The following is a 25,490-nucleotide window of genomic DNA, read 5'->3' on the forward strand; positions in this document are numbered from 1 at the left end:
AAGGGTTCTACCACCTTTTTGTACCGGTTTGTACTTAAGTGCCTGCGTAGGCCTTTACGAAATAAATACATTTAATTTCAGAATAACAATCCAAAATACTTAAATAGACTAAACCATGTCTGCCATTTAAAAAACTGTTTTCAACGTAGTAAGACATCCGTTGCAGTAATTGGATTGTCGATCTAATTTAATCCAGTACTACTGAAATATAATAGGTTGCCAATTTAGTGCCAGTGTACATTTTATAACTGGAAAATTATGAGTCATCGCACTCATATACATGCCTGGATCTAGGCTGAAGTTAATGCGAGCAAACCACTATGTTAGAACAGAGGCTTCCAAACTTTTTTGTCTCATAAAGCAATTACTGTATTTTTCCATTTTGGGTATACCACCTTTAGTGCCTTTCGAGAGATGATACCTTTTATTCAGTAACGATAAAAAACCTTCGCAAGGTACTAAAGCGCGGTACACAGGTAATAAGGAGTTTTAGCGATTTAAAATCCCTTTGTTGGCTTTCCGAGGTGTTACAGTCACAACCTGCTAAACTGAGATCCACTAATATTAATCCCCCTTCTCATCTTACAGATCCCAATTGTCGCACTCTTCAGCGCTTGGGTATCAATTAGTTAGAAGTTACGTAATACATATTCTAAAAAAAGGAAACATAACGATGAGGAGAAAAAAATAGAGTTCAGAACTTTATTTAAACCACAAATTTAGAGTTACAATTTGGCAATTTTTTTACTACGCATATTTATTGCTCATATGACAAAATAACCACAAATTACAGTTTCCTTTTGTTAATTTTTTAATCCGCGCTCACTGCTCATATGATAAAGAACAAGTCTCAAGCCACAATGCTTTTCAATACTTTTCATAAACAGGAATGAGTTGTAAAAAGCTACATCCGTAACAGAGGGAAACCCCAGTTCGTAAGCAGAAAAGATAATTAATACAAATCGTTATTATAAGCTTCAATAACTGACTAAGAGTGACGTGGGGCAAGTGGACGCCCCTGACCAAGCCTTTAACCGGTATACATGATCAAAGGTGATTAAAGATTTATTCACCTAGCTTACCTTATTCTTCCTATGGTTTTGCTCATGTACCACTTGTCTTAGTTTCGATATTTTACGATAACGTCATGTTTTCATTAATCGAGATTATTTTATATGTTGTACCGAATTGATTTACGAATTTCAAATATTCCATAATTATGTCACATTAGCTTATTAGCATTAGTCACATTTATGAACGTAAATAACTAAATGTTCGTACACATCAATTTCCGAAAACGCTTAACCAATGTCAATGAAATTTTGTACGTGTGTCGTGTATGGTTGGTTTTACTTTCAAAGATAGGATAAAGATAAGGGTAAAAAGAACGGGTTGTAGAGACTTGTTTCGACAAATATAAGGCGCAACAAAAAATAAAAAATAACCTTTTAACTCTTCCTACATATAAAGACAATTAGACCCAGAGTGAGAACATAAATTCACCATATATGTGTGTGACCGGGGATCGAACCCGGAAACCTGCGTGTCATACCGGTACAGTGAGTGGTGACCTCAGCGCCCACGCGAGTCGTGAGAAAAAACAGTCTGTTCCAATGAACAACATTATACAATCAATAGGAAAAATCCTTTCAATGTAAAATCGTAGAAGCTTAGATACGTCAGCAGCTCAGAATACAAATAATTAAATTAAACGATTATGTCTGCTTATTGGAACTTTTGTCACCGTAGTAACAAATTACCTATTGCAAGACGGAATCAAATACAGTAAGTACTACAAAAATATGTTTTATTTCATGATGTAAGTATATTACCTATAAAGTGTATTGTTTTTTATTAAAATGAAAACGGACAAAAACAATGTTCTAATTACGAAATATTCGAAACTGGAACTCGAAACGAATAATAAAACGAAATATTCGAATATCCAGCTCTTGTAAAAAAATCTACCATCTATCTAATCATAGATAGGTATACCTTATAAATATAATTAATGTTATTATACACACGATGCAAGGTAGTGTCAAGGTACAGTTCGAGTAGAGATCAATAATATTGTAATTTTCTAAGAACTTTTTGTATAATGCGCATATTAAGCTATTGATAACTGACCACAAGCGAACCCATGATTGCTTGGTAAAAATGTGGTTACCAATTAACCAGTTCTTAATAGGTCGACAATACTTATAATTAGTAAACAAAAGAATGTTAATATAATGATTTAGCGATAAGACCGCCTTTTGTATTTTTAGATTTCATATTTTCGAGTGTTTATTTCTGTGTATGGGCCCAATATAATATACACACCTATTTCTGCCTCATAACAGCAGTGTTAAGCGCTGCTGTGTTCTGGTTTGAAGGGTGTGGTAAGGGAGACATATTTACTTTTCTGAGGCGTTCCAGCTTAGTCCTCAGTGGTAGCAGCGCATTTGTGGGCGACATCAGGTAGGAATATCTAATCCTATCCGGGGTCGATTACACGTGTGGGCGGCAGTAGTTACTTACCATCAGGTGGACTGCATTCTCTTCTGCTATACTTATATAATAAAAAAAAAAACTTAATTTAGTTAGCTAAAAATATACGCAGCCCAACATAGAACTTCCTTTTTTCTCGAAGTCGGCTAAATTAAATGTTAGTATGATGACATTCGCACGATGTATGATGATATTAGGCCGCAGTCGCACTGTTGCTTTTTTCTATTCGGCGTGGGGCGGAGACCGGATCCCGGGCGCAATGCCCTCGCGGAGGCGCTTCTAGGTCAGGTGCATCAAATCGATACACACTGTAGACTTTTTGCATGTTCGAATATTTTAAATTCAGAACTACTTTTATAAATTTCACATTTTTAAACTTTCCTAATTATCATAACTGAATAGATTATGTGTTTAAATTTGCTCACCTAGTACATATAATTTTGCAAATATCTTCAGAAAATTGTTCTAAATTTAACGTTATTACAAACACTTCTTAAACCTTATATTGATCTTCATCTACTGAAATAGTACACTGTTTCATATTATTATTGATATTTCTAGGATTTGAAAGCAATCGCGTATGCGTATAGTGTTTTCGTAACATCGTTAGATATTTTTGTTTTATCTATATTTCGTATCAATATTAAAGAAAAATAATTATTTCAGGTAAGGTCAATAAAATACTCAACAACACGTTCACTATAACTTTTTGCCTATACTCTCGCCATCTAGCGGTAAGAAGATTATTTAAAGGCTTAGTACTGTTTATGGTAACTCGCTTCTAGATGGCGTTAGTAGTGCGTAAGAATAAATTACAAAAGTTTTAAACAAAAAAATATCAAACATTTACTTATAGTCCAAGATCCCAGGGCCACCAGACGTCACGTATTTTCTGACGAAGGAAATGTGGACGATTGAGTAGTGTTAGTATGTACTAAGAACGCATGCCTACCTGCTAGCTTGCTCAGACGGCCAATTTTCAGGTATCAGGTAATTAAGGTACATAAAAACTTTACTTACCTCACGTAAATTCTCCAAGCTGATTTTTACGTATATTTTAGGCAATATCCTTAAAATTAAGTCGCCAATACTCCCAGACACTTTCCGTCGGCCGTATTGCTTTGCAGACGCTTTAAAGCTCCCAAAATAATTACTTAACTTCACGTAAATTCTGATGCTCCATTTTTATATATGTCTACCAGACAACTATTTTAAAATCTTTTACAAGAAGACAGACCGATCCAAGGGGCCAATCATCCCCTAAGCTCAATTTTAATGCCTCTGTGGGTAGGAGCGCGAGGGCATTATCCACGCGCATGAGACTGAGTGAGACATGTATTAGGATATATTGACCTCTCTCTCTCTCTCACTCCGTTACAATTTACTCATATAACTTAATTATTAATATTAAAAAAAATCAGCTAAAAAATAAAAAATCTGGTAAACAATTAAAAATTAACTTGTAAAAAAATGCTCATTTGACTACAGTAATTCTAGAATTTTATCCTACAAGCTGTTTTGATAAATTCGAAAAAACTTCAATTTTTTTTTAAGCAATATCAAATACTCGATAGTGTTAACGAATTCATTGAATAACAGCAATTTTTTTTTAATTATTTATTTATTGGGAATTAATCATAAGTAAAATACAAAGTAGAAAAATATTAATCTCTCAAAATTTCTGAGTAGTGCCTCTAATCTTCATTATCATCGTCATTGAAATTAGACAATTCATCATCCAGCCAATCTTGATATTGAATATCTAAATCGTCATTGTCGCTATCAACATTGTCCTCATTTCCTTTCACTGTAAAAAAAAAATTCAAACAATGAAGATCTGAAAAAACTAAACTGACACAAAAAATATGAGAAACGAAAATAAATTACCTGATTGTTCTTCTAGCGACTCACTGACAAAACCCAGTAATTCATCTCCGTCGAACCAATGAAAATCATATGTTCCATCTTTTAATGTCCAGCCATTATTTTCGGGTTTGAAAATATTTATCATCTTCATAGTTGCATTGTTCCAAAGACTAGCAATATAGTTAGCTCGTCGGAACTGTTGCCAAAGCTCACTTTTGCAAGGTGGTAAGCTGCTAGCATCGAAGTTTTTCAAATTTATCCGATTGAATTCTTCATTAATGTCAGAAACCATATAATTGTTAATAAACAGTTGGAGTCTGGCAGCATCTACATCAATTATTCCAGGAACGTTGTATACATCACAGATAAATTTTTGTATTATGTTGAATACAACAACTGTTAATTAACAACTATAACTATATATGTTATTAACTGTTTATTAACAATTATATGGTTTCTGACATTAATGAAGAATTCAATCGGAAAAATTTGAAAAACTTCGATGCTAGCAGCTTACCACCTTGCAAAAGTGAGCTTTGGCAACAGTTCCGACGAGCTAACTATATTGCTAGTCTTTGGAACAATGCAACTATGAAGATGATAAATATTTTCAAACCCGAAAATAATGGCTGGACATTAAAAGATGGAACATATGATTTTCATTGGTTCGACGGAGATGAATTACCGGGTTTTGTCAGTAAGTCGCTAGAAGAACAATCAGGTAATTTATTTTCGTTTCTCATATTTTTTGTGTCAGTTTAGTTTTTTCAGATCTTCATTGTTTGAATTTTTTTTTTACAGTGGAAGGAAATGAGGACAATGTTGATAGCGACAATGACGATTTAGATATTCAATATCAAGATTGGCTGGATGATGAATTGTCTAATTTCAATGACGATGATAATGAAGATTAGAGGCACTACTCAGAAATTTTGAGAGATTAATATTTTTCTACTTTGTATTTTACTTATGATTAATTCCCAATAAATAAATAATTAAAAAAAAATTGCTGTTATTCAATGAATTCGTTAACACTATCGAGTATTTGATATTGCTTAAAAAAAAAAAAAAAAGTTTTTTCGAATTTATCAAAACAGCTTGTAGGATAAAATTCTAGAATTATTGTAGTCAAATGAGCATTTTTTTACAAGTTAATTTTTAATTGTTTACCTGATTTTTTATTTTTTAGCAGATTTTTTTTAATATTAATAATTAAGTTATATGAGTAAATTGTAACGGAGTGAGAGAGAGAGAGAGAGGTCAATATATCCTAATACATGTCTCACTCAGTCTCATGCGCGTGGATAATGCCCTCGCGCTCCTACCCACAGAGGCATTAAAATTGAGCTTAGGGGATGATTGGCCCCTTGGATCGGTCTGTCTTCTTGTAAAAGATTTTAAAATAGTTGTCTGGTAGACATATATAAAAATGGAGCATCAGAATTTACGTGAAGTTAAGTAATTATTTTGGGAGCTTTAAAGCGTCTGCAAAGCAATACGGCCGACGGAAAGTGTCTGGGAGTATTGGCGACTTATTTTTAAGGATATTGCCTAAAATATACGTAAAAATCAGCTTGGAGAATTTACGTGAGGTAAGTAAAGTTTTTATGTACCTTGATTACCTGATACCTGAAAATTGGCCGTCTGAGCAAGCTAGCAGGTAGGCATGCGTTCTTAATACATACTAATACTACTCAATCGTCCACATTTCCTTCGTCAGAAAATACGTGACGTCTGGTGGCCCTGGGATCTTGCTCTATTACGCTTTATGTTTAATCCGGTTTGTTAAAAAATATTTATTTATTCAAGAATAAAAATATATTGATCTTACTTCAGTTTATGTACCTCAAAAATACGATTGACTGAATCGTGACTTTGGTGGCTTAAAAAATATAAATGTCAAGAAGAAAAGCGCGCGAATTTTGCAATTTTTTTATCAATTTCATGTTCTTACATAGATAGTATATTCTTATTTAAATATGGTGACCCAAAATGTTCATTTGTAGCATTTTATACTAAACTAAAATTACTATTAATAAAACATGGTGCTACAAAGAAATAATTCTATAATTTAATGATTAAATTAATTATAGTGCACAAAATAATAACAGTACCAAAGTGTAAGTTTTAAAACTTCTTTAATTTTCCTTTATTATCTTTGTTAGAAATGGTGAATGCTTGTCTTTGTTTATTAAACTCGCGATTTACTTGGTGCAATCCCATAATATAATCTAACTTATCAGTTCTTCAACATCCGAAAACAAGGTTCCCTTCTTGTGGTCTGAGATATTTTCATTACAATCATAGATTAGCAAAGATTACTCACTCCTAACAAGTAAATGTACCCAGTTTTTAAAATTGAAATAGTTGCGTAAAAAAGTTATGCCACGTCTTCGTGCTAAAATGTCCCTAAAATATTTGAAATAATTATTTATTTATTATGTAGGTAAATTACGCAGTATTCGTTAGTTATTCGTAAATTTTCTTTAAAAATGTTTTTATTTGTCAAGAATTCAAAAAAAGAATTTACTAATAAGCCGTTTGTGGCTTCATTCAATTTCAAGGCGGCGAAGTATCTTTACTAATCTATGATTACAATATAGAAGTAGTAAACAGACGAAGACAGCGGATTCTTTAACAAACTATATCATTATCACCCGTTATTGTGCCCCACTGCTGGGCTAAGCCATTAAGAAAATTAGTAAACAGATTGCTCCCTAATTTATTTTTACTAAATACGATTTTTACAAGATATTATTATTACTTCCCCTGAGGACTAAATAGGATCGTGTTAACGGAAGGCGAGACAACCACATCCTTCAAACTAGAACTGACTTACCTACATACTTTTGCACTGTTGCTAAAAGGCAAAAATAATTAAATTTTCGCAAGTTCCGAGATACAGTAACCTAATGCGCCCAAGTAATGAGATAACTTTCGGTTAACTACCAAAACCACTTTAACGTGAAGCAAACCCATTAAGCAACATAAAACCTATGCTCATAGCAACAAGCGACATTCTACCAAACATTACTTAAATATGCAATTAAAGTTATTTATAAAGACTATTCATTTAGCTAACTATTCTTTAAACTGTACAATTAATATAGAAACATATTAATTATTATATAATTGTGTGCGTGTCGCTTTACTGTATCCATATGCATTCAACACATTAAAATAGATACGATAAGGTTTGTGCTACGCGTCTACGCCACTACGCATTCTTTACCTCCTCCTCTGTTAAAAATCACAACTTTGTGGCTACCAAGAAATAGTCACAGGTCCTGCTGCTTGTGTCCAAAAGTTGATGAGTATGTAGTAATATGTAGAGAGCAGGCATCTTATGATGACCGTATTAGGACATTAGCGTGCGGTAAAAAGTAATTGTACTGTACCCTTACCAGGAGTTTTTACGTTTCGACAAATATGACTGTTTTGGTATTTGTTTACGTATGGGCCAATACGATTTCCTAGTTCTGACCCAATCCGCTAGGGGCGCTGATTGGAATTTGTATGGGCAAATACGTAAACAAATACCAAAACAGTTATATTTGTCGAAACGTAAAAACTCCTGGTAAGGGTACTTACTGTACTGAAGAAGTTTGAAAGATTCATATTATCATATGATAAGAAGAGAATAATTATAATCAATCTCTACGCTCCATTACTTTATAATACTTTTATTCATAATTTAACAATATATTGCTCAGTTGTGTACCTTTGTGGTGCTTATTAAAAAATTAGCAAAAGTCATATTTCGGGACTGCGATAAATGAAAGAACAATATATGAATATAAGTATAAACTGTAATAGGTACTCCTCATCGGAAAAACAGGATAATGTAGCTCATCACTTTTATTATTTTGTTAATTATTGAGTAAATATATTCACTTACCATATCATACGTCACACATAGATTTTTCACTCCTAACAAGACAATGTAACCAGTTTCGAGACTTGAAATAGTTGCGTAAAAAAGTTTTGCCACGTCTCCGACCTAAATTGTCCCTAAAATATTAGTATTACTTATTTATTTAATTTTTTTCTAAAATGTTTTTATTCGTTAAGAATTCAAAAAAATAACTGACAAATCAGCCTTTTGTGGCTTCGTTCAATTTAAAGGCGGCGAATTATATTTACTAATCTATGACGTCACATGTCTAAATTGCAGTCATACCGATCACGGTGTTGCATTGATATGCAAAATGCAGTCATGATCATAATAATATTTGAAAATGAATATTTAAACTTTCTCAATAGTTAAATATAAACTTATCTGTTATTAGGGACGAATATACTTGACTATATATTGAAATTATATAGATATTTTAAACATTATATTTCCCATCAATCAATAGGTACGTTCGAGCCTTAACAGCATGTTACGCCTTACAAGTTAATAGTATATTACTTGGTTTCTCATAAATTTCTTATTTAAAATCTGAGTTCAAAACAGTATGCTGAAACGCATTGGAATTCGCCGAGAAAAATTAATTTCAAATTATTTGAAAATAAAAAGCCAATTATGGTGCTCTTTCGAGTACGGAGATTGTATGAATACGGCATTTTATAATACTAAGATACCTAGAATTAAAGTGTTTTCAAAATATGAATTAACTTATCGTAATTATAGCGTCGTAGAACAATCGAAATTGTGATTCAAATCGTATTGATATTTTACAGATTAGTTAAGTATATTGTAAAAAATAAATAACGTTTAAACCCCTGTCCAAATGTAAGATAAAAACAAAAAAAACGACTTAGGTAGTAATTTAAAAAAGAAAAATACCTTCTTGCATTATGTACATATTGACTTTCGAGATGAAAATTTAGTTAAAAATGGCTGCAAATTAGTCATTATGCCTGAAATATGACTTTTAGTAAATAAATGAATTATGTACAGTCAGCTTCAAAAGTAATTGAACAGATTAAGGTTTCAAAAATAACTATACATCCAAGCGTTCATAAATAGCTAAACACAACTAGCACCATAAGAAAGCCGTAAAGTTTCAATAGTAGATGAACACTACAGTCAAAACTTGCTGAACAATGACATATCATAATAGTGACGTCAGCTATTTTGCACTTACGATGTTCAGCTTCTTATGACGCATGAGTGTATCTTATTTTCATAGTGTATATATTTTATGATATTCATCTAGGAGAGTTTTAGTGTTAATCTAATTTTAACGTATTACGATGTTAATCTCATTATGAGTTCTGAACGTTTGGGTGCATAGATATTTTTGGAATTTGAGTCTGTTGAACTACTACTGAAGCTGACTGTACGTATATCATGGGTCGACGAGCCGGTATACTCACCGGCTGGTGTATAAATCGGCACATGCGCGGTCGAGCGCGCAGTTAGTAAGTACGCGCTCGCTAACAATATAGTGCCAAACGTGTGTTATATTGTTTTGTGTCGCTTCGCTTCATTTTTCGTTAATAGAAAATATTTTTAATTATGGGTGAGTTTTATTTTTTTAATGCTTACACAATGATGATTCTTTAGATCATTCCTGTACCTGTATTTCATAAATATTCCCAAACTTAGTAATCTTTAGTTGGTTGGTATAAATTCTAGTGAGTAATTTTAGTCTTCTAATTCAAGAATTATATTATGAGATTAAGTTATTATAACACGTACAATATTCATTGAAAATCATAAACAACATACAATTATACTATTATTTTATCGCGCTCAAAATAGCCATATTATTATGAAATCCTAAATCTGTGCTGTTGATTGTTTATACTATTTTCTCTTGCTTACTGTTTTTAACAGTATTAGGAAATATTTTAAAGAAATATTCCCCGATAACTAAATTTGATAGGTTTTTCGCGCTAATGTAAATGTTAATAAATGTAAGGAAAAACATGGTTGTTGCGTTGTGCCCCAATATTGTGTTCAAACAAAAATCCTTAGACCGTGACGCATGTTCTACATGACTATTACAAGGGAAAATATTGATGCAATACTATAATACATGCTGTAACACAATGACTTGTAAAATTTTATCATTAATTCTCCGCTGATTTGCCGCCGTTTTACCGCGAAGGCAAACATCGCCTTACGCTTTCCGCCACACGCTTTTCCTTTTGTAAGCTTTTGTATCCTGAGATTTTAATACTGTACTTTGTCAAGTATTGCAAAACAAAACTAATTATTTACGTAGATATATTATATATGAAATTCCGAAACTAAAATTAATCGAAATAATTTTCACATATTTACAAGAGTGTAGAGCGGATATAGAAGGATATGTTTAATTTAAGTCTCAAAAGATAACAGTGAAACGAAAGTTTGAAGAGATGGTTCTACATTGTGTCAATGTGTTTCTTGCAAAAGTAAATATCGTGTGTAAATGTACAAATATTTACAAACGATACAATTCTGTGAACCATAGTGAAGGACATGTAATAGAAAAGACTCCGTTTAAATATAAATTAAATCATACTACAACGTATCGCTATCAAATCAATCGGAAAGCAGTAACTCGCACGTTTGCAAATCCATATAACAGTAAGCATTTGTATGTATTTTATTACAGACTATAAAATTATATATTTCTATATGGCCTGGCATTTTAAGAAAAAATCTTGAATATCTAAACCAATTAGCATGCTCGTGTCACTTACTAATTTGTTAGATTATAAGTAAGTAATGAACTGTTATTTTTTCTGTAAGTAGCTCTTGCCACCGCCTCCTACCGTTAAATATAGTTATACATATGGATAATTAAAAATTGATTTGTTGATCTATATTTAAAATTATTTCGAATTATAGAGCTTATTTGCTCAATACAATAAAAAAAATTAAACTACTTCTTTAAACTGTTATCTCACTGTGTAGCTATTTATGATCTAATGATTAGATTAGATTCTAATCTATTGCACGTTTGAACTCGAGCTGTTAAACTTATTTGGACAAGAATGTTTTTACAAAGATAAATAAAAATATTTATCTTACAGTATTCGAAGACCGACATAGTCGATACCATAGACTTGGATTTTTTTCGCTACGCTAGTCGATACAGAGAGAGAGTTCAAAACAAAGACAAAGTCTAGTCCGCAAAGTTTTAACTTTTCTATAAAGCGTTACAAGCTAAAGCACATGCCTAATATACATAAAGCTAATTCATAAATTTTCATTCAGTATGCTCTGTTTGTCGTACCTATACAAGACATGAAAAAAACATTAACTCTAAATCCGTAATGAAAAGGTACAAAGAGCTCCCCTTTAAAGTCTATGACGCGTCGCCGAGTCCTATCTCAAATATCTGTAAGTAATGCTAGCTATCCTGATTCTGATTCCTCAATTAAGTGACTGATTTTCGAACTAAGTATTAGGATATCGAAAATCAATAAGTAGGTAAGTGAAATACAAAAATTTTTCAACAGCGTCACACACACAAAAGCATGTCAATCAAACCAACTAATTACAATACAAACGTATTAATTTATTACAAGCAATATTTGCGCATGACATTTATTTCTTTTAGTCATCAATTATTACGTACCTACTTACCGTCTAAACAAATATATATTGTCTGTATGAAAAAACTAAAATAAAACAGAAATTACAAAAGCTGTCTATCACTCCATTGTCAAACATTGTTTAATAACTAATTTATGCTCAAGATCATGATCTTAGATTTTGCTAATGTTGAAAATTACTCTGATGACGTATAAGTCATTAACATGACATTTGACTTTGAGGAAGACAGCGATAATAAAAACATACCGGTAGTAGTTACCGTATTGTTTTTCTTATATCTGTTTTTGAATAAGTTTGATGTTATTGGTGATAATGATACGGACCTTGTCGTTAAACTTCGGTACCACTATTTATTCTACACTTATATGAGTAATGAGCAAAAACAATACTAATCCTAAAAACACTGTCCGAGTTTTAATGATTAAATAAATACCATTCTTTATTTTACTTGTTTATTCAACTTAAGACGTTATGAGTACATTAGTACGTACGAATCTTACGATTAGGGTATGTATGTTGCTACATTGATAGCCGTAATTCAAATCTGCTAACGTTTACTTTGTTGTTAACCCATTATTTGTCCCTCTTCTGGGCACTGGTAGACTCAAGTGATAGGAGTTTAGGTCATAAAATCTTGCAATAGCCAAATACGAATTGATAGTCTTCACACACAATTGAGGTTTTTTAAAGAAAGCTCAATCTTGTAGATTTTCTCCTGACGTTTTCTTTCATCGTTACGGCAAGTAACTCTTACGTTCTATATTGCAATTAACCGAATTAATTAACCAAGTTATTAAAATTATCGAAATTGAACTTCGGAACCCCAATTGAGATGACTACCATTAGGCTATCACAGCATATGTCATGCGTACTCATAGATTAGTAAAGATTACTCACTCCTAACAAGTAAATGTACCTACCTAGTTTTGAGAATTGAAATAGTTGCATAAAAAAGTTTTGCCACGTCTCCGTGCTAAAATGTCCCTAAAATATTTGAAATAACTATTTATTTATTATGTAAATTACGCAGTATTAGTTATTTATTCGTAAATTTTCTCTAAAAATGTTTTTATTTGTCAAGAATTAAAAAAAAGAACTTACTAATAAGCCGTTTGTGGCTTCATTCAATTTCAAGGCGGCGAAGTATCTATACTAATATATGTGCGTACTTATAATGTTACATTACATATTGGTAGGACTGTTAATCGAGATCTCAATTCAGAACAATAATTTATTACTACTAGTCACCATGACATAGCAAACACATTTTCCCGTTGAGCTCATTGAGACATTTGTTCATCTAAAATTGTTTAATTCGTTTGGAATCTACATAAATTGGCTTCATTTCACTTCACTTCTTCATAAAGTTACTACATGATTGTAGATATATTTATTAAATAAGATTTCTATCAAAATTGTTGTGAGGTTTAATGTAAAAGAAAGTTATTATTAATATACAGAAATAAATAAAACCGATGAAGTCCTCCGAGTATTTTCAAAATAACTGTAAATAACATAGTTACGAAAAAAAAGTAAACTCATAACTTTAAGCATCATATTAGCCATAAACATTAAACTGATGTTTTTATTTGTTTTCAGTATCCGTTCAATTACTTTCGGACATCGACAAGTTACCGGCGGTGCAGCTTGGTGATTTTTTACTACAAATTGAGATCGGGGAACCTTCGGACTCAGTATTGGACATCGCCAGGCGGGAACTTAGGGAAACTCCAGATGTAGTCAAATCCGGTGTTGCTGAATTGAGGAGACTACTGAAAGGTAAATTATATAATTTATAGGCAAGAAAAATATTCTAAGAAGGTCCTTTACTTTCGGTATTGGTAACACTGAACTTATTCATTCAAATAAATAAATTGTAATATTATTACTATTACAATTCCAAAACGGGTTGATACTTTTAAATATACCATCCTATCGTTTTAAACCATATTTAATTGTTTTTCTTATTATCAAAAAACATCCAAAATCTATGATTATGAACACCATCTATGATTATAAACACCACTGTCACATGGATGATTATGTACAGTAATGTTCAGTATCTACTTGTAAGAAGTATAAAAACCTCCTACACAAAGAGCTTATTTCCCTTATTTTCCCTTTTTAAGTAAAGCCGTTAGCAAAAACTTAAAATATTTAAATATATTACTTAACTCTTCGTCATACTTATTCACTTGTATATTACACAATAAAGGCTGGATAAAAAACAAGAAGACAAAAACCGATAATCGCAAACAATATGCGGTTATCGCTTATAATGACGTGGAAATCCCATGTGTACTCGTACAAAGCAAAAAACAATATTTATATTATTGGTCCTAAGTAATTAAACTGTAAGGAGGAAGTCGGCATAAAACAGCTCTTGATGCAGTCATGTTTACTGGTTCTGTTTGAGTTTCTTATAAATACTTAATGTTAGAGGACAAAGGATCTTCTGTAGGCCAAGTGGCAAGACCCTAGTAGATTATAAGGATACTGCACTATGAAATTACGTATAAATACATTTAAAAATACATATTAAATATAAACACACACATTTAAAAATTCTATTTATACATTTTTATAATACAGAAGTAACAAACGAGCGATGGGTCCATCGGATGATAATTAAATACTGCCTATGAAAGTCTGTAATCATCCCCGTATAAGATTAGATTCCTACCTGAGGTTGGCCGAGGATGCGCTGCTACCCATCAGGACTAAGTTGGTGCACCTCAGATATGTACGCGTATGTCTCCCAGGCCACACCCTTCAAAGCGGAACACAGCCTGTTGACTGTTGAGTCAACACCGCTGTTATTAGGAAGAAATACTCGTAGGTGTGGCGTTAGTGCCTCTATAGCCGAACTACAAAGGATTCTATGTTCTACCTTCAAATAGTACCTATAATATCTAACTACAATGAAGATTTTCTTATAACTTAGTTGCTGTTACTAGACAAATAATTTTGCTACGTAAATGGGGCGGTGTAGTCAAAGGTCGACCTGATTCATTGCTGTAATCATCATTATTTAGAGATTAGTCAAATAAAGATAAGGAAAAAAGCATACATTGTTAAGTAAAGGTCGACAAGCATCAACCGTAAGGCGTCAAACACATAATTATTTCTTCATTATTACCCGTATGTGTATTTTTTATTTTTCAACTGCAGGTAAGGGTTACTGATATTTTTTTTAATATAGGAGTAGCAGACGAGCATGCAGTCCACCTGATGGTAAGTGGCTACTGCCGCCCATGGTCATCTGTAATCAAACCCAGATAGGATTGGATATTCCTACCTGAGGTCGGCCACAGATGCGCCGCTACCCCTGAGGACTAAGCTGGAACGCCTCGGAAAAGTCTGTCTCCCCACACTAACATCACTACTATCACTATCACTTAGGTTTAAAGATCTTTATTTCTCATTTATCACTTACATGAGGATCACTTCCCTTTTGTGCATTTTTCCTCACAATGTAGAACGAATAAAAGCGACTCATTTGTAGGACTTTAGATTTTGGAAAATGCTCTCGCTCTAACACAATAATGTTAAAAATTTAAAATTCTATTTTTTGTTACTATTAATTACATATGTGTAGTATACCACGTCCACGTGTTTCAAAATTACCTTGCTCTACATACGTAAAATCTACTATTTATTAGCTGCAGAGCAGTAATATATCTATAGTATAAAAGTGTCTCAGTTTTACAGATTTTGGTATAATTATAAGTTATAAGATACGAAGCCCAAATATGGTACCATTATTATGAATTTTGTGATTGTTCTCAATAGATTTTTTATAAAATAATTGGAGTAACAAATGACCTTATGGCAAGTGCTACTAAACCATGCTATGGACATTGGACATCTATGACCATCTCCATTCCTGAAGACTAATCGGTCGCTTCATATGTAAGTCTACTGTGTATGTACGTCTGTCGGCTGAAATATGTTGTCTCCTAATAAACGCCTTCTGTTATAATAAAACGCGAAGAAAATGTATGAATACCTATGGGATAATATAATGCGAAATGTCATATACATTTATATTTCTTTACAGATGACAGCAAGCTGCATGTTCCATGGCATAGTGACGCTTGGCTCATCAGATTCCTACGACCCTGCAAATTTTATCCTGAAAGCGCATATGATTTAGTGAGTTTTATATTTTTTTATTTAAGTATAATTGCAATGTTAATATTCTACTCTACATTACACTACAACATGATATAGAAACACAAATATATCCATGGCAATATTCACTTTAGGCACATTAAGTTTTACAAAAAAAACAAAGTCTGAAGCAGAAAAAAATGTAATCATAATACCGTATACTATGACATATACATATATTTTGTGGCGAAGATATAATTTAAACCTATCAAGTATAAGCAGTGATGAATTTCCTCTTCATGATATTGTTGCAATCAAATAAATAGAAGCAATTACTGTAAAAACGTGCTAAGATACCGATTTGAATCGCTGTCTTCAATGTAATATATATGAAAATGTTAGTGAAGCAACTTCAGACATTGCAAAAAATATGACCACGAAACTACTTATTACAATTCCGGCAAGGTCTTCGGTAATTTGTAAAACAGAGATGATGACACTTCCACCCTGTACATAATTATTAACTCAAAAAAAACTCTTTAGAACTTTCAAAGTAGAATGTAAGCTATGGTATAGTCCGCGCAAAACTTCAAGTCCGCTCTGAAGTTAATGCGCGCAGGTGTTTTCGTTCCGCTAATATCTACAATTTGCTATTACGAAACGACTCGTTTCTATATTCGGAGCGGACTTGCAGTTTGGCGCGGACTCTACTCCTCGTAAAGTAATAATGTATAGGTCTGTTAATACAGAAGAATCGCGATGCGTTTAACATATTGATCTCCCCCGCAGAGCTTGCACATGGTCCCTTTTGATCCCTGGCAAGCAAGACTTTTAGTGATTTATAATTTTATACCCAAGATGTAGATATAGGTTGAAATGTGCTAATTTTTGTTTGTGTCCATAATACCTACAACACAGAGTTGTGGCTGTGCATCTAGAAAGCTTCTTATCAGGTTAACGGACCGTTTCGAAGATATTAAATTAAAAATGTGAAAAAACACATAAGCAGTTAATTATTTGAAGTTATTGTAAAGGAAGCAAAAACTTTATTTATCTACGAGTAAAGATTGTTTAGCATTTGTTTAGTTTACCCGTAGGCATTTGACAACAAACATTCTGTAAATTTGTGACGTGACGTCTATTCACTTCTTTTGCCACAAAATATCGTCATAATTGAATTGCTTATAACTATGACACAGAGGAAGAAAATTATGAGACAAATAATGCGTTAATAAAGTTAAAATCTACAATGAGAAGAGAGATACAGGGTTTCTACGACTGCATCTAGCAGCATTTGTTTTCATAAATTATATACGAATTAATTCACTTCATTATTAATCTGTCAGCATTAATTATATTAAAGAAAAAAATAAAAATTAAATAAATACAAATTTATTTTGACTTATCTTTTACATAATATCTTAAATAATAAACAACATTATGTTTACTACGTAGAAGTACCAAATGAGCAAACCACTAAAGGTAAGTAGCTACTGCTGCCCATGGACATCTGTAATGTAATCTGACCTCCTGTCCCCTAACCCTCTGGTAGGTCTCTAGTAGGAATCTTAGATTCCTCAGGTCTACCTGAGCTCGACCACGGAGACGTCGCTACCCCTGAGGATTAAAGTGGATTGCCTCGGGAAGGTATTAAGTAATGAATGTATTGAGTCGCTTACCGCTTAGTTTGAAACTAGAACACAGCAGCGCCTAATACTGCTATTATTAGGCAGAAATAGGTGTGGTGATGCTGAAGTCGAACCACAAAGGGTTCTACCACCTTGTAAAATGTATGTTTGCCTTCCAGATCAAAAGGTACTACAGTTTCAAAGTGAAGAACCATGCTCTGTACGATGGACTGGTGCCGAGCAGAGAACAGAATGTGTTCAACCAGAACATACTCACGGTGCTCCCAAATCGGGACCAGTTGGGACGACGTGTCCTCATACTTGAACTGGGCAGTAAGTATTTGAATCTTAATCCTAACTAATATTAGGTATAAATGCAAAATTGTGTTTGTTTGTTTATTCGTGTGTTACGCTTTCGCGTCTTAACTACCAAACCGATTGTAATGAAATTTTGTACACATGTTGTCAGTGGTTCAGAAAAAGACATAGAGTAAATTTTATCCCGAAAAAGTTCTGTTTCCGAGAGATTGATCATAACAACTATTGTCATTGACCTGTGACCACGAACGAAGCCGCGAGTAATAGTTAGTTAATTATAAAAAGGTCAATAAAATTATGTTAATACAACTTTGATTTATGAAATGTACGTTTCATACCTTTTTCCACTTTTTTTTTCAACTCTTTTTTAAAATGTTGATGATACTGAACTAAAGAAAGTATTAAATGTTTTATGGGTAATACCTTTTTCGGGAATCTTAAAAAATTAAAAATTACTTGCATAAGATAATTAAGTGTAAGCATTATGGTCCATGCACCTTTTTTATGTTTAAAGTTATATTTCTTGTCACTTTAAATTAAGCTACGGTACAATCTATACTTCTATACTAATATTATAAAGAGGAAGACTTTGTTTGTTTGTTTGATTGTAATGAATAGGCTCAAAGACTACTGGACCGATTTTAAAAATTCTTTCATCATTCGAAAGCTACATTATCCACAAGTAACATAGGCTATATTTTATATGAAATATATTTGATAAATAGATTTCGAGGCGGTACAAAGTTTGCCGGGTCAGCTAGTATAATATACTTGAAAATTTAAATTCATGCTTATTGACAGAAACTCAAATAATCGCGTCGATTTCGATCGCGTCTCCCATTTCCGCAAGGATCTCAAGTGGCTCTCAATCCGTTTTCGCAGGAATACTCGTATCCTCTGTCTCGTTTATAATATCCTAAAAAAAATCCATCCTCTCCCTCTTATCTGAAACACCGTTTTTCGTATACACGGCCTTCTCTGGCACCCTGTAGATCTCATCTGAAATCCCTTCTACCCTTCCTATCATTCCCACAAAACGTTTTTCTACTCTCACTCCTTTTCCGTTCATGCAGTTAGATTATGGAATTCACTACCGCCCCATATTCGTCTCTCTAACAGTATCGCTTTGTTCAAAAGAAAAATAAAAGAGCAGTATTTATCTCTGTTTTAATTAAGTATATATGTGTATGTTTATATTTTGTGTATTTATTTGTGTATATTTATATGTCTATGATATCTATCTTACCATATCCATTTTGTACACACTATGTTTGCCTATCATATAAATTTTCCGGCCATAGGGGCTGCTGGAAGAAATTTCAGTTTGGAATAAGTAGTCCTCTGTACTATATTTCTTTATAATGCTCTTTTTATTATGTTTCTGTGTACGCAAAAAAAAAAATTAAATTAATAATTAGATTTTTTCTTAACCACATCTAGATGTAGTATGTATTAAAACACGCATAACAAAGATCGATTACCAAAGCACTTATTTATTATACCGGAACAAACAAGACGCCAAAAATAATTTGAATTTTAAATAGATGGACAAGCATGCCTTTACGTACATAATAAAATTGGTCTCTGTTCCTGGTAATCATTGATAACTATGTTGTTAATTATAATAATTATATGAATGATAAATATAAATTTTCATCAGATTTTTTTGCATATAATTTTTTTTTGTAATTGCTTTGTCGATTCCAAATTCTTCTCGTATGTCATTAATTAAAACACTTGTATCTGCCTATATTGCGTTAATTGTGTAGAGATGTTTTCAGTTCTCCTTTTATAAACGGGTTAACATAAGTCAACGGTTTACCTTGAAAAGGAGTCTATAAAGCTCTTTTTTTTATTAAAATAAAACCTTCCGAATACCGGTTACTCATAGTTTAACAAGTCCTTGCTCATGAACTTGGTAGTTTAAGTTTTATCAATTATTATTGAAGCCATTTATTTCAAGTCATTCTTTCAAATATATTGATTTGCAATAGCACTCATATTTGATTTATGTCTATATTCATCTTATTTTGTAAGGCGTGGCGGTATATGAAAACCAGTTGTTGCGTCGCTCTCCTCGGTCTATGAATGTCTTGAGTCTTTGACCTCTGCTATTTTATTAGCGAGCTTGTCTTATAATTTTTAAACGAATTGTGCATATGAAATTATTTGTAATACAAATTAATTATTTTAGTGCAGACTTAGCTAGAGCAACAGTTTTTTGATAACCCTAAGATAAAACCTGAACATAAATTTAATCTTGTAATAATTTTAAAACTTTCGGAACTAACTGTAGTTGATTTACAAAAATATAAGTACATCAAAAATGTGTTTTATGAAAAACAAGGCCAAATGAGTTGTAGACGACACGCTAAACTGACGCCGGAAATGTATATTAAGTCGAGTATAATAATATGGATGCCCGATGCATTATACATATTAATATTATTGATCACTGCACAAAAGATCGAGCAAATAAAAGTTACCTTATATTAGAATTTTTATTATATTTAAGAAAGGGATAAAAAATAGTATAGAACAGAGTAGCTGTAATAAGTATACAGTGCATGCAAACACAACAGAATCATGTTAAATAATTATCACATAATTTATGAAACTCCTATAAAACAATAAGTAAGCCAGAGATTTGTTTATAACGGGTGCTTCAAGTGCTGCAGTTGAATACGTTCTTATACAGAAACATTATGATCAAATTGTTACTTTAGTTTACAATATTCTATGTAGTCAAGCCAGCTATTGTCTAAAAACAAATTATATCTAAAAATACCTCAATTGCTGTTTTTACTGCTTCAATCTGTGTAATTATGATTAGGATTGTAATTTTTTTTTTGTACAAATTATGCGAAATTACATGACATAGAAAATGATTATAAATTTTTTGCTATGCATCTCGATTACGGTAGAATGACAATGTGATTATTTTTGATATGGTCCTTACAAATAAAATTTTACGAAATTTATAAACGCTCTCTACGCTCATAATTGTATATGTCGACGATATCCCACTACCGCACTTTATAAATAAACTGAACGAAACGACTTTAATATGAGAATCACTTTTATTCACTTTTATTTACAATTTGGGCAGAGTAACGGCTTACACGACTGATTAAATGCGAATGAATCACGCTCTACCAGCGCGTGGACTTAAATACTACTCAAGTGACAAACAGCCTAAGAACTACCCTCTCACGTCACTTGTTTTGTTATAACAAGTGACGTGATTCACAATTAATTTAACTATTAATAAAATAACATTATATTTAAAATATTGTTTTAAAAATACTAGAATAAATATTTTAATATTATTATAATTCATATAATTTATTTGGTATGACTAACAAAGTGTTTTGAAGTACTACCGGAAGTCGTCCATATTTTAATCTAAATATTAATTCCACATTGACAATCAAAATTAACATGATAATAATTAATATTATATATTATAAAAGGTCTCGCCGCCCATATATACAATGAATTGTGTCTAGATTATATGAACACGCACAAAGATGAATACATAAATACACGGACCCAAAACCAACATTTAAATTTCTCATTCACACATCTGACTGGCCTGGGATCAAACTCGGAACTGTATACGAGCAATTACTATAAGACAAGTATGATAATTCTCCGCCACACCGGTGGTCAAATCTTTACATAATATGGATAAATTTACCTATTCGTATCTAGTTCACTTTATTTTAAATTGCTTATAGATCATTTAAAATCAAGACAGAAATTTAAAGGAAAATAATCTCGAAAAACGTGTCAATTAAACCATACATCTGTTTCCAGAACACTGGAAACACAACAAGTGCACCTTGGACGAGGTGTTCAAGGGCTGCGTGTTGTTCCTGGAAGCGGCGATGCTGGAGCCGGAGACGCAGATATGCGGCGCCGTCGTCATCCTCGACATGGACGGGCTCTCCATGCAGCAGGTGTGGCAGTTCACGCCCACCTTCGCCAAGAGGATCGTTGACTGGCTACAGGTTTGTGTTGACTTTCCAACTCGCCAAGAGATAGCGCCACTATAGTCTGATTCATAATTAGGTGTCCAAAATGTAAACAAAGGTGTTGACCTATCAAGAAAATACGTTTGCGATTGTAGTTTCTTATTTTTGTCGATATTAAAGTAATACAACAATAATAAAATAATAATCTAAATAAATTAAGATTAATTCACATTTTCTAATATTTATATTACCTCAATTTCGTTCCATACAGTAATAATAATAAAAACAAAGATTATGGTAAAAAATTAAAATGTGATAATGGTAACACAATCGGAATCCAAAAAATTTCTTGTGCATCATTTTTAAGTTTCGTAGCTGATATTATTTATTTTCGTGATTGTGATCGAACTCGAATGTTTTCTCGTTTACATAACGCGTTTGTTAAATTGTGTGTATTTGTTAAAATTTCGTTTTTTGTTGATTTTGTTAAAGTTTTTCTTTCTTGTTAATTTTGACAGTGACATTACTTTGTTTACATTTTTGACACCTAATTATGAATCAGACTATAGTATTCTTTTCGCGCTTTCGAAGTTTTCTGAACATCTCTTTACTAGCTTTATAAGTCTTATTGACCTTTGTTAACGGCCACAGCAGAACATATCCCTTCCCCTAAGATACCGAAATTCGCAAATACTACTGTCCAAATCCTTTAGCCATCTTCCACGACCATGAGCCATGTGAAAAAATGAGTATTACTCATTGCACAAAAAACACTGACTCATCTGATATTTGGTGAAGTCTGAAACGAAGTACCGCGCGTACCGCTTCCCTCTCGATACTCACACATAGGAAATACATACTGAGCATGCAAAATTCATCAATTTTTAAGGACACATTGTCATACAGAATATTGCTCTGTAGATACTTCTTTAGATCCCTAGATACTAACCCTGGTCGCCGGTGCAACTAACTTGTGAATTTAGACACTTCTTTGCGTCTTATTCATGCGCTGTCAAGATTAGTTCAGTCCAAAAACAATTATTTTATTTCCTCTTTACCACGCTTTTATTAGCTTGGGTTGTATCTATGTATATATGTAACGGAATCTTTAAACTCGATTTTTACCCACTTTGAACGATCTAATTAATTTAAAATTTTGAACAATTATCAAGAACCGATGAAAATACCCGATTTTAATAATTTTATCCCATTCTCATCAACAGGATCGTCAGGACTCAGAATAAATGATTTTCCTTGTGCGATTTTAGCGTGTTTTAGTTTTTAAACTATAATTATTTATATGATGGAAATATACAGCCCTAATATTTCTAAAATTTTCTTTTCCAGGAAAGCATACCCCTACGAGTGAAAGGGCTCTACATCGTGAACCAGCCGTACATCTTCAACATGGTGTTCCAGCTGTTCAAGCCCTTCCTGAAGGAGAAGTTGCGATCTAGAATAGTTTTCATGGGGAACGATAGGGAGCTGCTGTATAAACACATCAGCCCTAAGTGCTTGCCCAACTGCTATGGAGGAACGCTGTCCTTACCAAGAGTCACTGGACCTCAGTGGCTGGAGCTGCTGTTACTATGTAATGAGGAATTTAAAGGTTAGTGCTAATATTATCATCATCTAGGAAATTTTAAGCCCGCTCTACATTACGCGAGAAAAGAATATGGAGCCGATACGAATCGGATTTTTCTCACGTTCACGGGCTTTAAATATGACCATCATAATCTTTGTGGTTCGTCTCCGGAGGCAACATCACAGCACCCACCTGCTACATATATATCTGTTGTATGAAATGCTTCTGTGTGTTGTGTGTTCTCTCTCTGTGTGTGTGTGTGTGTGTGTGTGTGTGTGTTGTCTTATAGCAATAACATAGAAGCATTTCATACAACACACCTCTCCCATAAGGGTGTAGTTAGGGAAAGGTATAATGATTACATTTATAAGAAGCAATCTAATTAGTTTTCTCAGACACTCTTTAGAAAAGTTCTTATTTTTAAATTAAATAAAATTTAAAAGTATGTTATGAAAGGGCGCAGCGTGGGTTAGACACTTTGCTGTCCGGGATTAGGGCGGCAAGAGGAAGAAGTCTTCTTATGAAAAATTACTTATCTGTGAAATAAATTTTGTCGCCCCCTGTGATGTTGATGTGTGTAATAGTGATGTTACATTATTCATCTAGAAAAATCTTACAGAAGGTATCTATAAAGAATTATTTTTATTTCAGTGATCAACTCGTACGGCTTCAAAAAAGCTTAGCGGCCAGGAGATCAGTTCAAGACATATTGTGATATTTTATATTTATAGAGAGAACTAACATTTTATCACTTGATTTTACGAAAAGTTATATTGGAACCGATTATAAAAAAGATTTAATCAAGCGTTTTCTGATGTTAGTTCTCAGACCATTAGTCTTTAAGTAATATTTAAGAAAAACTTAGATAATATAACTTGTGATGTTTTGGGAAGTAATGGAAAATACTATATATTTTGGGTGACAAATATGGTGGAGTTGAAATATATGGCTGTTAACTCACTGCCGGGCTTAAGGTGTACATAGTATCTTAAGATATGTCTTGATATGAGCGGTCACCATGCCGGTCTGACGCACAGAGGGTCCCGGGATCGATCCCCGGCCAGACAGATTTCTAAATGATGAATTTAGATTTCTGTTTCTGGGTCTGGGTGTTTGTGTATTTCTTTCTGTGTGTGTCCATGGCACCCACGATACAGGAAATCCTAGTGTGGGTCCGTGAGTGTAGAAAGCGTTCAGCGTTCAGATATAAAAAGATATCTTAAAATGTGGATAGAGAATATCTTAAGATTGCCATGCCATATCCTAGTGTATGCATTCCGAAAGAAGTGAATATTCTAAAAAAATATAAATTGTAATAAATGTTAAGTATTCGTTGAGTTGAATCATACAGGTCTGTAGTTGAATCTCATATTCTGTATTACAATAATATTATGAAAATAAAAACTAATTATTAATTGATCTGAATAATTTGTAGCGTTTTCATTTACATACAATAAACTTGAAACAAGTTTAGTTTTATTGTACAAATAGTTAATTTCTCAATATAACATCGTAAGTATGTAATTTTTCCTATGTTCCTTGTAGTTAATCATAATACTCTAGAAGTGTCCTCTGTACGTCTGAACTCCATAAGTTCGTTCAAATGAACGATAATTTAGTAAATGAACAGCTAATCGCCCCAAAAATGACTTTAAATTCGCCCGATATATTAAATTTCAACGGCTTATCCATAGGTAAGTAAAGATTACTCACTCCTAACAAAAAAATGTACCCAGTTTTGAGAATTGAAATAGTTGCGTAAAAAAGTTTTGCCACGTCTCCGTGCTAAAATGTCCCTAAAATATTTCAAATAATTATTTATTTATTATGTAAATTACGCAGTATTAGTTATTTATCCGTAAATTTTCTCTAAAAATGTTTTTATTTGTCAAGAATTCAAAAAAAGAACTTACTAATAAGCCGTTTGTGGCTTCATTCAATTTCAAGGCGGCGAAGTATCTTTACTAATCTATGGGCTTATCATACAACTTTCGGAGGTTTAAAGCCGG

General features: G+C 32.7%; 1 protein-coding gene across 2 annotated transcripts in view; it reads left to right on the forward strand.

Moving 5' to 3' along the window:
* LOC140748177 (alpha-tocopherol transfer protein) overlaps positions 1 to 24,909 on the forward strand; it is a 37,454-nt gene extending 12,545 nt beyond the window's left edge. Inside the window, exons 1-7 of one of the 2 annotated variants that reach the window (XM_073080922.1) lie at positions 9,700 to 9,830; positions 13,460 to 13,639; positions 15,921 to 16,015; positions 17,781 to 17,934; positions 21,739 to 21,932; positions 23,244 to 23,505; positions 24,133 to 24,909. In XM_073080922.1, coding sequence (XP_072937023.1) covers positions 9,827 to 9,830; positions 13,460 to 13,639; positions 15,921 to 16,015; positions 17,781 to 17,934; positions 21,739 to 21,932; positions 23,244 to 23,505; positions 24,133 to 24,164 — 921 coding nt within the window. In that variant the 5' untranslated portion in view covers positions 9,700 to 9,826 and the 3' untranslated portion in view covers positions 24,165 to 24,909. Of the gene's footprint in view, positions 1 to 9,699; positions 9,831 to 13,459; positions 13,640 to 15,920; positions 16,016 to 17,780; positions 17,935 to 21,738; positions 21,933 to 23,243; positions 23,506 to 24,132 lie in introns of those variants that run through there. The other variant, XM_073080920.1, reaches the window with a different exon arrangement.
* The last annotated feature ends 581 nt before the right edge of the window (positions 24,910 to 25,490 follow it).

This window comes from Epargyreus clarus, unplaced genomic scaffold, assembly GCF_041222505.1.
Source record: "Epargyreus clarus isolate Ecla_fem2 unplaced genomic scaffold, WU_Ecla_fem_2.2 ptg000015l, whole genome shotgun sequence".
Classification (NCBI taxonomy): Eukaryota; Metazoa; Arthropoda; class Insecta; order Lepidoptera; family Hesperiidae; genus Epargyreus; species Epargyreus clarus.